The 16,650-nt window shown below is 41.2% G+C and overlaps 1 protein-coding gene across 5 annotated transcripts in view; it reads left to right on the top strand.

The window, feature by feature from the left end:
• The window catches only part of LOC147181617 (RNA binding protein fox-1 homolog 3-like), a 486,306-nt gene that overhangs the window by 299,250 nt on the left and 170,406 nt on the right, over nt 1–16,650 (top strand). For all 5 annotated transcript variants that reach the window (XM_086090602.1, XM_086090584.1, XM_086090576.1 and 2 more), the window contains one exon: nt 13,456–13,565. In XM_086090602.1, the coding sequence (XP_085946728.1) occupies nt 13,456–13,565 (110 nt within the window). The remainder of the gene's footprint in view (nt 1–13,455; nt 13,566–16,650) is intronic.

Here is a 16,650-nt window from a genome sequence, read left to right on the forward strand (position 1 = left end):
CGTAATGAGGCGAGCGATAAGCCGGCCGCCGACCTTGATCATCTTCTTCCTCTTTTTTCCTTCCTTTGCTTCATCCCTTCTCCGATTTCCCTCGCACATTTATCTCAACCAAAGCCGAGCGAGCCGAGCCGGTCCATCTTGATAGCGATGACCATACCGCTGCTTCTGCTTGTGGTTTATCTAACAGGAAGTAGGAAAGAAGTGCTTCAATTCATCATTAATGCAACAGATGAACAATAGATGCCTTTACAGGCCTTTTTCATCCTCATAGGAAATAATAGAAATCAGCATAGAAACCTCGGTTGACTGTGAGATGCATGTTTGAAGTAGCATGGTAACATTTACTTTCACACTTACCGTTATGCATACCTTTGATGTCAAAACAACAAATGACCAATGATAAATGTAATCCAAACATGATGTTTTCACTTGTCCACATTAACTCATTCACTCCCAGCCATTGTCACTGAAGCAACCCCCATCGCTCCCGACTGTTTTACTGGATTTGGACTGATTTTGCAAGGCCCACAGAATATTGTGTTCTAATGCTATAAAAACATAGATACTACCAAAAGAAAGACTAGAGTATCTTCTTTCATCAGGGAAAAAATAAGTTGTATCTGTTTCTGTTTGGCAGGAATTAGCATTAGAATATAACTAAGTTTCATCATGATTCACAAACCTGTTGAAAACACTGAGGTAAAGAGGTTGTTGCAATATGGGCCTGGTTGATCTCTTATACTCTGCTGACAACTGCTGGCCATTTTTTGTAATAACTACCATTGCTTTAAGAGACCTCTTCAGGTCAGAGTCTGCATCAAAGCCTTCTGTATGCTCTAGCATAAAACAAACAAACGTAAAAAACGTATCAATACATTTTTGGGACCATGGCAATATTTAAAATAGAACGTGTTTATATGTTTTGGGGAGTAAATTAGTTAACTGTCAGGAATGGTGTGTAACCCCCCCCCCCCCAAAAAAAAAACTATGTGTGTGATGAAACAGTCTTACATTGAATCCTTCCTCGGATCTCCTGACAACTTTACGACTTTAGCAGGATTCTGAAGTCTTGTGTTTAGGTGAAGGGTATGGGATTTTTAATAGGTTTCAGGTGAATTAATGTGCACAAACTCACACGCACGCACGCACATACGCACACACACACATTTTCACACCCACACACAAAAAAAGGAGAAAACAAGAGAGCAATGATGATGACATCTTGAATCGATTACCGAATGAACAATACTGAGCTCTCTCTAAAAAATGTTTTTTAAATAATGATGAATGACAAACACTGTAAATCAGGCTGGATGTTTTCACTTTTTAATGTTCTTACTAGTGTTAAGAGAAAGTTGACCTCTGTTAACATTAGTACACAAAAAAAACATAAAACTGTCTGTTGATGATGAATGACAAAAGAATAATGCGACAAAAACAAGAAGCCGTAATAAATATCTTCTTTTTTATATAAAGATATAACCAATGTTAATGACAAAAGGTAGAAATAATATGTCAGCTTGAGCTTAAAAGACAAAAGGTGTTGTGTAAATGTATATATATTTTTGCATTCTTAACTACAGGCAAGTGCACAGACATTTTTTAGGGTGTAGGTGCTGGACAGCCATCACGAGAATTATTCACACAATCACTAAAAAACAGTGCATATGATGTCATGTCAAAAGGGCTGGTGCTGGAGCACCACAAGGTGTCTGTCTACCTGCTTAATTGTCTTTCAAGTGCAAAAGGTGTGTGTGTGAGTGAGTGTGTGCGTTAAATCACAATGAAGTTATAATGAAGACACTTGACCTTTACTTTTTAATTTTATGTGTGGACCATCGTAGGCAGCTTAGTTGCTAATTTACTTCTGATTTAGGACTCGTTTGATAGTTTGGCTGGATGGATGATTTCCATGTATGGAGGTCGAAAGATTGTTAATGTAGGATGGATCATTTAGGGTGTGTGTTGATCATGTAGGTTGGATGGTGCATAATGTTTGTTGTTGGATGTTAGATTTCGGTTGACCATTTAATTTGTGAAGCCTGCTAAGAGGAGACACAGTGGTGTTGCTGAAAAGACTTGATGACTTTTATTAACCTTTCACTGGTCACATGGGTATGTTGACATTTTACTTCTACTCGATATAATCTCAACTTTCAAAACATAAAGTAAAGTAGGAAGGAAGAAAGTTATGTTGGCATGTCAGTACAATATTAGTGTTTCTGTCCCTTTTTGCAGATTAGTTAAAAAACAAAACAAGGAAATGATTTGGACAAATATTTTGCTTGAATAGATAATTATTTATCATCAAAAATCATACCTCAATAGTTCTTGTTCACTTGCAATAGTGCGACTGTCGGCCAGTGATAATTCGGCCAAATCCAAACCTCAGTATCAGCCATGACTTTTGCACCTTTACACTGCTTTGGCCTGCTAAGGTAGCTTGACTTTCTGCTACGGATCTCCCTGTATTAGATGGAATATGTGCTAACCTGTGAGGAAGCTGCGTGCTATTATCAATATTTTAAGATGAGTATACATTGGAGGTCAGCAGCTTTGTTGTAGTTCAGTTCCTCCGTACGCTCGGACCCCAACTCCGTTATCCATCCTCTCTCGTCCCTCCGGGTGGGCAGCTCATTAGCTCCAGTTCCCCACCAAGTGGGCTGGAGGGAAAAAAAAGAAGGAAAAAAAACAGCCATTAGCCAAACAAACGACGTTAGCACGGCTCACGAAGCGCCAGGGTTGTTTACTGAAGAGATGCTGACTGGGATTTTGTTGCGTCACTTCCTGTTGGGGAAACATGAGGGCGACCGATCTCATAATATTTAAATTAACACAGTGTCTTAATTAAAGAGTTGGCCTGAGGGGTTTCATACACTTTGACATTTTGCTTCGTTTAAAAGTTAAACATCAGACACTTTTCTCTTGTAATTAAGCTGAAATAATCAAAGTTGGCCATCGTCCAATTATTATATTTTTCCTTCAAGTTAGCTGATGATGAAAGATATGCTCAACTTTGTGGCACCTTCAGCGAAACTTAACATTTCTATTATAATACATTTGCAATGCTAACATGTAGCCACCTAGCACAGTTACGTACGGGCAAGCACTTAATAAACATTCCTGAGTTTTCTTTTCTTTTCTTTTGTTGGATTGTCTTCACAACTTTCCAAAATAATCTCCAGTATATCGATGATTTGCTACTGTCTCATGATTTTAAGCAGATTTTCCCTGACTTGTCTGGTGAAGCTGTTGAGGAGGAAATAGTATAATGTTATGTAACTGAAATGACCTCAGTAGTTTTACAATTACAATCAGATAATCCAGATGAATCTGATGTATCTGTCATGATGTGAAATGAACTGTTGTGATGACCTGGTGGAGATAGACTTTAATTCCAAACAAGTTGTGACTCTAAAAATCTATTGAAATAAGATGCAGAGCAGCAAAATAGAAAAGAGTCACGGTATGAACTGGCGGTTTTGGAAGTATCTTTAGAGGAGCCAGCAAAGGCCATAGTTTGTCGAATAGGCCGATCCTGGTGTGAATGTTTATGGACACGGTTTTTGGATACATCTCAAATCCTATGATGTCATATCTGGTGCATGTTAAATGTCTGTGTGGAAGGAATAACAATGAACCTGAGGAGATATGCTTCAAATCAAAACAAGTGGCGACTCCAACAATTGGCAGAAATGAGATGTCACGAAAACAGCAAAATATGGCACTCTGACTTGATGGACAAGTTCTATTATTTCTTCAATTTGAATTGGATCTTCTTGTATGCCGTGACGTCATGTCTTGTTGAGATTTCGGGCAAACCCAAACAAGCGTTGAACTAAAACGGAGGCAATAAAAGTCTCCTCGAGACCAAAGTATGTTCAGAGTTTCCTTCGAAGCCTGTGGATGGGGGGTAAATCAGTTACAGGGATATTTTGAGGGCACCTTTAAACTTCCCTTTTTTTAAATTCAAATTTTAGCTGTGTGAATCAAATGTTTCGGAACCCTGTGCCGCTGTCTCTGTAACATCTAGATGGCTGGAAAACATCGGGTGAAGTATGCTAAGCGTTACCTCCAAAGACTGGTTTGGGGTTTTAGCTTTAGTATGCTTTGTGTGGCGTTGCCAAACACTCAAGTCAGCTGGGATCCACTCTAACTAACCCATCCCGCCCCTCCCCCAAAACCCTGTGGCCCCGAACAAGATAAGCATTGGAAAATGGTTGACTGGTGTGTTTTTTTTCCTGCTATAGTATTCCTAGATGTATCTCTCATGGAGCCTGGAGGACCAATCAGAGTGCAGCTCTTCATCCATATGCTAATATGCTAATATGGTTGATTTATGTTGTGATGCTGCAGAGTGGAAGTAAGAAAACAAAACGGAGGAAGAAGAAGTGAAAGCGAGGGAGGGCGAGTAATAGGATGCATCCGAGTGGAGAGGAAGCCGTTGCCTCCTGAGACTCTTTGGAAGCCAGTGAGGCCTCTGGATGGCAAAATGGCTTCGGCGTGTGCATTACTCAGCCCCATAAATCTGGGCACACCCCCTCTTGGCCGACAACCCCACCGGCAGCCGTCGTCCGCCCGCCCGCCCGCCTCGTCTGCCTGCTTTGCTTTGCCTTTAATTACCTGAGCGATGCCGCGCTCACCAGCAGCACTTCCCTAATGGAGCATCACTCACGCTGCCAGCTGGCAGCACGGCCCCTCCGGGTGGGAGCGAGCGGGCCGAGTAGGGTGCCTGGGGACCCAGTCAGGGTGGGGTTGGGGGGTTTGGGGGTACTGGAACCCCCAGTAATAACTCACTTACACCTGTAGTCATCCTCTCACCAAGGCGGTACTCACAAGAGGCCATTCGGAATTCATTATACAACAGTGGATTATTGCAGTTGTACTGATTTGTGGATTATTTCTAGTCATTGCTACTACACAATGAAATGTTGGCAGTTATTAGAATGGTCTGCAAGATGAGTCATCACAATTATTATAGAACATGACATGTATATTCCGAGTGTATGTGAGTATACTTATCACGTGGATTGTCAAAGACTTTGTGGATTATTTCTTGTCAGTGTGCGGTTATTTCTATTCTGAAAGTTGGCAATTATCATGAATAATTGATGCAAGAAAACCACATAATCACATATGCATTTTACTAAGTGTGCAAGGGATGTTGTTGTTTTTTAATTAGTGGATTATTTCTAGTCCCTTGAGTGACTGAGAATGTTAAGAACTTTTGTTTTTAACTGTGGATTATTTCCATTTTCTTCCATTGTGCAAGGTGGCAATTATTCTGAATAATTTGTCACGGGAGCCATTACATTGTCTGACACATACTGTATATTGTGCATGCATATGACCAATCATATGCTGGATTTTTCTAATTTTGTGGATTCCTGTGTTTGATTCATCCTGTTTATTTATATTGTGCTAGGCGGAATTTGTTTTTAATAACTGGCAAACCCGAAAAGAGCCATCACAATAATTACAGACAGAATCATCACTCCGCGGGTATATGCCCGTGCTTGTGATGTTTTTTTGTTTTGTTTTATTTAGTTTTTGTTTTTTTACTTTGTGCATTATTTGTAGTTTATTTCTACTGTTCACGGTGGTGGTTATCATGATGAGTGAGCGGAACCATTTCATTATGGTGACTGCAGTGCCTGACTGAATGTGCAGTGGACTGTTTTGATTTGACTGTGGATTATTTTCATTGAGCAAAGCATCTTTTGTGTATAACTGGCAAGGAACGATCACATTACAGTAATTCCGCTTTGAAAAAGTGAAATACTTCAAACCAAGTTTTTTTGCAACACGGTATTTGGGGCGGGGGAGTAAGGAGTTGCAAGGGGAGTTTCCATCTTTCAGTCAACATCCTGTCAACACCTACGTGGCCTCTTGTCAACATGTTTATGTAATTGTGCTTTTAACAATACACGCGCCGCTTTAAAATGCACGGGACCTTTTGTGGACGACAACAACAAAAAAGCCAGCAGACTGTTGAGGAATGAGGAGGCGGCATTGCGACCGGCGCTGACCTTGGAGATTATTGCTAAGCTCGACAGAAAAAAATGCTGTATGTTTGTCAAGAGCTGTCTGTCATCAATGAGCTTTTGTGTTGGATATCGATTGGTCGCCTGCTGACTGATGCACAACAAACACGGTGCGCGGCGGATGCCGACACACACACACGCACACAGACGCACACACACTTTAATGGGTTGTCAAGTCGACTGCGCTGCTTTCGCTTCCTCCCTGATGAAATCTCAGCAGGCCGGCCACGCCCCTCCCAGCGGCTCATTAGCAAACATGGCATGGACAAGCGGTGTGGACGTGTTTCACAAACTTAAGTGCACCTAGACACAAATTTGACATTAGAAAAATATCATAGCAAAACGCTCACAAACAGTTCCGTGCAGTGGTATCTTGACTTTTGGAACTAAACTTTTATGTTAAATAAATGTTCTTCATTGAAATGACTTTTAAACGTTCCAGCCTCCTAAAAATAATTCTTACCACCTTTAACCTTTCAGTACTCTTCCTTGGCTTGATCTCCTTTTGCAAACCCTCTCACCTTCGTACCTCGTCCTACCTTCGCCCTCTGTCCCCAGCTACAAGTTGTGCCTCGTGTTTTCTGTTTGCCTGTCCCCATGGCTGCAGTGTGTGTGTTTCCCTTTTGTTGCTGCTAGTGGATAGTGGAACATTATCTGTCAAACCTTCCCGGGTCGACAGAGACTCGTCTCTCCTTATATAAGACAATAACTGTGTTTGGGTTCTACTCATACCTGTGACATTCATAAAGTGTAATTACTGTATGTACTGCAGCATTTGTTGGATGTGTGCATTTAAGCGGTGTGGCCCAGTGAGTGACGTCAGCAGTTATGCACATGAGTGTAAAGATGTGAATCGTGGTCTGCAGCATCTCCGTTCAAGTGTTCTCATTTTTTATTTTTGTTTTTGAGAGTTTGTCCCCTTCATAAATGGCTGGATGTGTCGACCGCTGTGGCTCTCCTTGCCCACATGAGATGGCATTACAATGCAATGCAGCACATTATGTTTGTTTGCTTTTTGCAACATTATGTTTTACTTCACGGAAGCGCTGGCACATTTGAAAATGGCAAGCTGAAATTTTGGATCACAACACAAGGCAAAAATAATAAAAAATGACAGTAATCGGGAGTGATCGATGTATTGACAATGTAAATGTCCTGTCTGCCACTCGACTGTATGTTACTGGCATACAGTAAATAAATAAAACGGTGCTTATTGTTTAGTAATGCTTAGTAGGACGCCGCGCACACACGCATGCGCACATTACCGATAACGATTCAGCTTGACCCGCTTTTTCCCTCCACTTAGCAGTGGGGCAGCAGCATATCCCGGGGGGCAATTGGGAGCGCTCTGGCCCGTTACAGCATGGGGCGGCGCACTTGTCAGCCACGCTACGACTATCGTGGAGATGTTTCGGGAGGCTCCTTCTTACACTGGAGAGACTTTATAAGCGATTTCAGTTCACTGTTATGTTCACATTTGGGAATTTTTCACATTGAAAATAATGCAAATATGTTCTAGCTCAAACAATTTTCATCAAACAAAAATGTTAGTCACGTTTGATTAAATTGAGCTAATCACTGAAACTGGAAAATTCATTGATTTTATGATTAATTCAAGTTATTTCAACTTAATTTCTCAGCATGTTTTATCATAATGAAACCAGTATAGAAAGTGGATGGGTGGAAAATAAGGTGGCAAAAGTCGATTTTGTTTTTCTCTTTGCATGCAATTGTTGCGATTGGACAAGGCCGCCAGCAATTAGCATAATAATGCGACGACTGATCGTAGCGATAACGATAATGAAGAGATGATGACGATAAGACGGAATCTTTTAGTTTGACTCCACTCTGGCGAACTTATCATGATGGTGAGCTCACCTTGTCTGCCTTTTGGGGGGCCTCATTCATAACCTTGACACCTTACTTTGCATCCTGCTTGTGTTTCTTTTATGAGCTTTTATTATTAAAAAAAAAAAGCCATGAAAACATAAAGGGGAAAAGTATAAAAGTAAAAAAAAATAATTCCACCTTCCTGCACAAGTTATCTCCCCCTCCTCTATTATTATCCTTTCATATTGTTAGCGCAGAGAAATACACTTTGTGTTCACGTTAAATCCGGCGAGCGATCCATTAAGGCGCCGCAATGTTATTAGAAAGCGAAGACCGCCGAGAGTGAGAAACGCGCCGTTGTGTACCACCGCGACGCTGACGCTCGCCACAGAGAAATTGCTTCTAATCGGCCTGCGGGCTCAGCGGTGACATCATCAAACCCCGCTGAAAAGAAAGACGCTTAGCATTGGGCTTCTAGTGGAACTTTAGAACATATTGACTCTTTTGAAAATTCAGCCCCCAAAACCATTATCACTTAGCAACATGACATTTGATAAACATGTATATCATGAGTAGACCCACCAAAGAGTCTCATGATGCCATGCCTGAAAAGACTCATTTCAGTTTGAAGGGGCCATTTTAGCATCGATTGGCTCAGTTGGTCCCACCCGCTTAAAAAAAAGAAAAGAAAGAAAAGTCCCATCCCTGAATCCAATTCCATTTAGCAACATATGGTTTGGTAGACATGTCTATCTATCATCAGTAGGCCGACAAAAAAAAGCATGCTCAGGAATACACAGGAAGTATGTCATTTATATTCTATTTTATATATTTCTATAGATCCACAAAAATTCTCAAGCCATAACCAAATATATACAAGAATGAGCCGAGCTTTGATTTAAACAGTCCTCTGTGGTTTATGCTGTATATCCTAAATTAACGTTTTATCAGGCCTTTACGTTTTCCATCATATTGTGCAAGCTAAGCAGGAATCATAAATTATGATAATTATAACTTCTCGCCACCGGCTGAATAAAAAAATGGAGCACAAGTTTACAAGATCCTCTAAAATGTGAATTTTTCTTATAGCATAAAAATACAACTTCACTTTCTTCATCTCTGAAAAAAAACTGGGATTTTTGAAACAGAATTAAATGTGAACAGCAGAATGTCGAACCCTGTCTTGAAACCATGAACCTGACATGAAATTGCTTGTAAATCAAACCCTCGTTCAAAACCCTAATCCAGGCTTGAATCCCCAATTTAAAACCCTCATTCAAAGCATTAACCCTCGTCAAAACCTGTCTTGACAGTTGACACCCTAATTGAAAACCCCAATCCTTATTGGAAACCCTAACCTGGCCTTGAAACCCAACTTTGAAACCATAACTCATAAAATGTGTTGGAAAGCCAAACATTAGGAGAGAGGAGAAAGAAGGGCGAAAAAAGGGAAAGACCCAGGAGGGGGTTCAATACAACTTTAATAATGTGGAGCAGCAGCGGCTAAATGAGGCGTTCGCCGCTACTTTAAGACGTCACACGCACACACACATGCACTCACTCACACAAACGCCCCCCACCCCCCGCTCTCAGAGCACCTGAATTATTAAAAGTGTTGTTTTCCTTAATGCGTTGCAGCATCGTGCCTCCTGCTTTAGCCACAAATCGCATAGAAACTTTTCGGACTATCACACATCAAATGCTTGAAGCCCCACCTTCATACCCTCACCCTTTGAAACCCTAACCATGTCTTCATTGCCTAATTTGAAACCCTAACCCTTTTTGCAAACTCTGACTTGAAGGCCTTAGTCTCACCCTGTATTGAAATGCAGTTTTGAGATCCTAAATCTGATTTAAAACCATAATCTGTAACCCTTGTTTGAAATCCTTGAAACCATAACCATCATTGGAACTCTTAGCCCAGTCTGAAAACCCTGCTTAGAAAGCCTAACCCTGTTTTAAAACCCTAATTTGAAATTGTAATCCTAGTTGAAAACTATAATCCAGGCTTGAAAGCCTACTTTCAAACGCCAGCCCAATTTAAAACCCTAACTCAAAACTGTAGCCATTGCTCAAAACCCTACTTTGAAACCTTAACTTGAAGCCCTAATTTGAAACACTCACCTTGCTTTAGGAGTCAAATTTTGCCTCAAAACCTTAAACCTCAAAACCTTGTTTGATACCGTAACCCTATCTTGAAACCCAACTTTGAAAGCCTTCCCATGTCTTAGCCAATACTATACTGTACAGCATGTTTCTGACACGTTAAGGTTTTACGTGCTGTGACTTTGACTTACACATGCACCCTTAATTTGATTGGCAGCTGATTTGACCAGAAAGAAACTTGACCGTGCAGAAGATGATCTGAAATGGAAGATCATGGAAAGTAGCATTCCTCTACAACTGCCTAACACGTACACGCGCACACACTCCCCCTTAGACACACTTGAAGCACACGCTGAATAATGAATGTGCTGAACTCCTGGCTGCTATCAAATGCGCAGACGAGAGAACAACCGACAGCTGAGAAAAGCTCATAAACCTTAACTTTATCTTGAAACCCTACTTCATGAACCTAACCGGGGATTGAAACACTTCTTCAAAACCTTAACCCATAATTGAAATTCTACTTCTTCTGCTTATTCTAGCATTGTTAGAAACCCTAACTGAAGCTTGAAATGATACATTGAAATTCACACTTTCTTGAGCTCCTAATTTGAAACCACAACCCTCATTCCTGATCCATGTTTGAAGCCCAGACTTGAAACCCTAATTCTAAACCGTAACCCTTTTTTGAAACCCTAACTCGGAAGACTAACCACACTTGAAATTGTATTTTGGTTTCAAAACCCCTACACCACGCTTGAAACCCTAAAACAGGCTTGAAACGCTTATTTCAAACAATAAAAGACACTAACCCTGTTTTGAAACCTGACAGCAGATTTGAAACCCTAACTGTTGTTTGAAACCATCATTTCAAACACTGACCTGTTTGAAAGCCCAACCCTTGCTTAAAACCCTACTTTTGAATAGAAACTGGTGTTTGAAAGCTTACCCCAGGCTTGAAACCCTACTTTTATGGTGGATATAAATTGACCACTGGTTTTGTGCTTCATCTCTGCTCCGTTCCTTCCTCCTCTGGCACGTTTGTTCCAGTAGGGGGCGCCGGCTCCCGCTTTGACGCACATTCTGACGGCGGCGACGCAGCTCCGTAGCGGCCCATTAATAACGGCGGCTGGGGCAGCGCTCACCCCGGCCAGCCGGCCCGCTCCCGCTCCCGCTCCGCCTCCTCGGCTGCTCTGCCCGGAGCACTGCTGACATTTTAATGGTGCCTTTCTCTCTCTTTTTTTCCCCTTGGTAAATAATGCATGTGCTGCTTGTTGGCTCCTCCCCCCTCGCAACCCCCCCCCCCCCCCCTCCACCTCCACCCATGCGCTTTTGCGCACAAATTACAACGCCTTGTCTCTACTGCTGCACTGCTCGCTACATCACACTACTGCCTCACTGTGTGTGTGTGTGTGTGTTTGTAACTGAGGCGGCATGCTGCCTGCGTGAAAGTTGATAGCGGAAAAGCCAAGACCGCAGTGTGAAGTTTAACACCCAACACTCACTTTTCCTGCCCTGTCATATTGAAAGCAATCTGTCAGACAACTCTTTTACACGTCGCACAGACGTATGGCGCTCGTGTCATCTAACTCTCTGATTGTGGGAAGTCACATCAATGGTGTGAAACTGAATTCAGACACAGAATTGTTTCGTTTGTTGGGTTCATTACATTTCCAGAAAGGGATAATCAGAACTCGTTGTGATGTGCATGTCCGTGACATAATCCTAATTTTGGGTCATCACAGCAACAAACAAACCCACAACTTGCCCATGGCACTTTGGTGAAACCAAAAGTCGAACTAAAAGTCACGTAAGGTCTGTGAAGCTAACCCATTTTTGTGTAATACCAGAAAAGAAACACATGGATCAACAAAAGACCATCAAAACCACAACTCATCGTGGAAACAACAACTCATGATTGGTGTTTTTTTTGTAATGGTTTTATTGAACATATAAACATAAAGAAAACACAAAACACATTACAAGTACAAGTTGAAGTAAAAAAGAAAAAGAAAAATAGGAAGAAAGAAAAGAGTTTATATATTCAAAAGGTGTAGGAGGAAGTTAAAAACCTAACTGTATCTGACATTTAAAAATGTTTCAATCATGCTTGTTAGTTTTTATCATAGCTAGTCAACCTCATCCCGTTTTTTTTACTATAAATCTAGCATTTTAGTCTTTATTTTAGTCCAAGAAAACATAATTTAATTTGTCTAGTTTTAGTCAACAAAAACGGCAACAATTTGGTCTAGTATTCGTCAGGACAATCATTTTACTCCTGTGTATTTTTTGTAAACAGATAATGTTGAACAATTCAGACCCAAAACTTTTTCACATAAAATGTTCTCTCATCTTTTTGATGAAAAACAACTTGACACACAATGACAGTATATCAGCAAGTGGCTACTATGGCTCCATACTATGAGCTAGTAAATTAGCCAGCATTAGTTAGCGGTCGGATTAACATTATTGTTGGAATGTTATGCCTGATGGATTAATGTTACATTATAACAATTTTTTTTTTACTGTTCACCGTGAATCCACCTCTTGTCTGTCCTCTGTGTTTGTGCATGTTGCAATTGTTGCACTCACTAGCTGCATATATGAAAGGGAGTGTGTCACTGTGTGTCACATGACAGTGTCACAGTGACAGATTAGAAGAGACAAGATTTTACAAAAATCATATCATTTTCGTCTCGTTTTTGTTCATCAACTAAAATGTCCATAGACTTTAGTCCAGTTTTTATTAAGTGAAATACATTTTCGTCTCGTCTTCGTTAGTCGACGAAAATGCATACTGATTTAGTCCCAGTTATTGTTTATTAATGAGGGTTTTAGTCTAGTCTAGTCCAGTTTTAGTGCGGTGAAAAATGTGTTTTGACGAAATTATTTTTGATTAGTTTTCGTTGACGAAATTAACACTACAGGCAGGCATGATAAGAATCCAAAGGAGTCAACTGAAAAATGATGTCTTGGTGGATTAACATTATTGTTGGAACGTTATAGCCGTTGGAATAATACTTCGCTATAACTTTAATTTACTTTTTTTTTTTAACCTTTCACCGTGAATCTACTTCCTGTCTGTCCCATGTGTTTGTGCATGTTGCACACGCTAGCTGCAGATTTGAAAAAGGGGTGTACAGTGACAGATTAGCAAAGACAAGATTTTACAAAATCTGATCATTTTCATCTCGTTTTTGTTCATCAACTAAAATGTCCATACATTTTAGTCCAGTTTTTATTAAGTGAAGTACGTTTTCGTCTCGTCTTTATTAGTCGATGAAAATGCATACTGATTTAGTCCCAGTTATTGTTTATTAATGAAAGTTTTAGTCTAGTTGAGTCCAGTTTTCGTCCGGTGAGAAATGTGTGTTGGCCAAAATATTTTTGTTGAGTTTTCGTTGACAAAATTAACACTACTCATGATCAAGCCACCCCAAATGTGTGACACCATTTTGTGTTTGTGTTTGGCCAGGTAACGCGTTGTGCAAGACGGGAAGCATCGGCGTCTTCGGGAACGTGGTGTACAGCGGACTGCTCAACGAGCATTTGTGGCATCTGGGAGTGCCGCTCTTTACAAGACTGGTGAGTCACCTTTTTGTTTTTCTTTTGGAACCTCTCGACAGTGGCGCCCTCTGCAGGCTTGGAAGTCTAACTGATTTGTTTAGGAGAAGGCAAATGCGTGCTTTTGGAAACTCATGTTACCCCGTCACGCTGATTGGGACTTAATAATTGCTGACATTTAAATGTTGCTTAGCACTGGAAAAAAAATGACAAGGTTTTAATTAAGAATGGGAGCAGTGGAAGAAATAACGCTTCGGTGGCAGAGAAGGTTCCAGATCAGGACAGCTTCCAGGGCTGTTAATTGCGTCCCCCAATCCCCCACCCACCCACCACCACCACCTAGTTTGCATCAATGTTTACGATCGATTTAAACATTTACGAGGCGGGAATTAGTGCTGATTGGTGCGCCGGGGTCGCACCTAATTGGGTTACCTTAAACGAGATCATTCCCATGATGGCATGAATGTCCAATGTGAAGCCTTGTTTGATGATCGCTTCATGTCAGAGGCTGACCATGTCTTCACCCTGTCGACGCCCATATGTAGGCATACATAAGCAGACACACACTAACACACACGCAGAAGATCCAAATCAAAGTTGTTTGTTCACAAAAAGATGATCAATGTTGAGAGTCCTATTAAGTAGCAGAAACAAAATGTCTTCTTCATGGAAATGTGTCACAAAGCAATTGTTTGATGCTGGCTGAAATGCAGTCGATTGAAATGCGCTGACATCATGCTAAAAAAAAAATCAAAAAATCTATGAGTTTCAGTGGTGGTTTCAGGAAATGTCTCAAAAAGCTAAAGGGTAAATGCTAATGATGATGGTTAAAATGAAGTCTAGTCGGATGTGCTAATTGTGCTGCTTTGAACTTTAAAAAATTGGGTTTTACTTTTGACGGAAATTTAGCTTTGACACTTAATCATACTTAGAAAAGCATATCACAAAATGCAAGAAAAGTAGATCATGCTGGCTGAAGTGAAGTCTAGCAACGGATGACATCATGTTGGTTGATGATTTCAACCTAAAAACATGTGGCATATTTTTAATGAAAACTCTATTGCTGTACTATTTGACAATATCTCAAAAAGCTAAAGGGTGAAATGCTGGCTGGACTGGCCATCTGGCATAGAGGGCAGATGCCCGGTGGGCCTATGTCCTTTGGGCAGATGTGGTGCTATTCAAGTATTATTTTCCTCTATTTTGCCCCGAGAGACCGGCCCACAGTTTAGAAGGAGTTGCCCATTCATCCATTTACAATATAGAGTGCAAACTGATCCAATAAACATCAGTGGTAGAGCTACGTGGTAGCCAAGGGTAGTCAGGAATCGGGCTGAGCCGAAGTCAAAATGCCAGGGCCGATTATTTGTGCCTGTCCATTACTGATTGAATGATGTCACGCTTGTTGACCATTTGAACTTAAATACTGGTGGCATATTGAAATATATCTTCAGAAATGTAAGTTCAAATTGAGTAGGTTTTGCTCTTTGTCGTACTTTTCCCCAAAAATATACAAAGACCAAGAAAATGCCAATGTTGCTGGCTGAAATGAAGCCTCGTTCGCATCGCTGAACTCTAAAACATGTCAAAAGTTTTGGCGAAAAAAATGAATCCGTTTATTTTGAATTAAAAATTGTACAAACCTGTTCAATCTTTAGGCCCATCTTGAACTCAAACTCTAAAGTCAAAATCTTGGGGCCACTGGTGTCAGAAATGGCTTCAGAAAAGACTTCCGATGCTGGCTGAAAGGAAATCTGGAAACACCGGACTGGTGGCTCACAATCTAAAACTTGTTGTAAACTTTACCAGAAATTGTATTCAAATTCAAATTGTACGACTTGCGAAAGCAGAAAAAAATGTATCACAAAAATCTCCACAAGTTGGCTGAAATGAAGTCTGATGACTTGCACTTGGGGATCATGTAGAACCAAATCTCTAACACTATCTCTAACCAGACACACGAGCTGCACGCTTGATATGATCCAAACTCCAAAACTTGTCTCAACTTTCACCAATATTTGTCAACTTTTAGGCCCCATAGCCATACTTTGAGGAACCGTGTCACAAAAAGCTGCTTCTGGTGACTGAAGTCAAGTCAAAATATCGGCCTTACCATTTCAAGATTGTACGGCAAAGGTGGTAATCACCTCTCACGCTCTCTGAAGTTGCTTGTCCAAACCAGAAGACAAGCCGCAGCCCCTTAACAGGGTGCCGCCCTGCCGCGTCGGGGCCGAGCCCTCGTGTTAGCGCGCCGGGTGTGCCCTCCGGTGGTATCGCAGCCGCCGTCCGGCCCGCTAATTACTGCGCAACCCCGCTGCTTGGGTACCCGAAGGTGGTGGTACAACACATGGCGGCTGCTTAGATTGCCGAGATGTAAACCCTGCATTATTAACCGCATGTGTGTGCGTGCATGTGTGAGAGACGCACTTGCGGGTAGGCATTTTGCGGCGTAGCCATACGCTTCATTTATGTTGCCCCACCAAAAAAAATCAGCAGATGGGCGATTTGATGTGTACAGCTTAGCGATATGCTTACAAACGATGTTTAATCATGTCTTGCGGTGTCAGCGCGTAAAACGCCGCATGTTAGTTTTTGTTTTCCTGTAGCGTACATGCTACATACACCCTTACACTTTACAGTCTTTACAGTTTGCAGTCAGCAGTCACTGTAGCAAGCCTGAATGCTAATGTAGCTTGTCCCAATTGAGCTCACGCAAAGGTTTTTCTGGGCTCAAACTGAGGCAGAGGTGGTACCGGTTCTGTTCATTCACACACATGCACATGCATGTCCTCTCCTGACTTTAATGGACTTGAGAACATTCGTCATTCAGAAAAGTTCCGAAGAGAGTCTGTTTGTTATGAAAAAGAAATCATCATACTTTTAGGGAGACTGTCGCTTTGTCTGAGTACTGTCAAGGATTAGGGTTTTGGATTTACGATTCTAGGATTCCTAATACAAATCTTGATTCCCATCTTTTTCTGGCATGCAACTCTCGTGGGAATCTAAGGGATGGCTAAAATAGAGATTCAATTCAGGGGCAACATTGATATAAAATCTTATGAGCCCAGGTGGGAGTCGAACATTTTATGAAGATTTAAGGTATTTC

This window comes from Leptonotus elevatus, chromosome 1, assembly GCF_054856555.1.
Source record: "Leptonotus elevatus isolate MCC_2025b chromosome 1, RoL_Lele_1.0, whole genome shotgun sequence".
Taxonomy (NCBI): domain Eukaryota; kingdom Metazoa; phylum Chordata; class Actinopteri; order Syngnathiformes; family Syngnathidae; genus Leptonotus; species Leptonotus elevatus.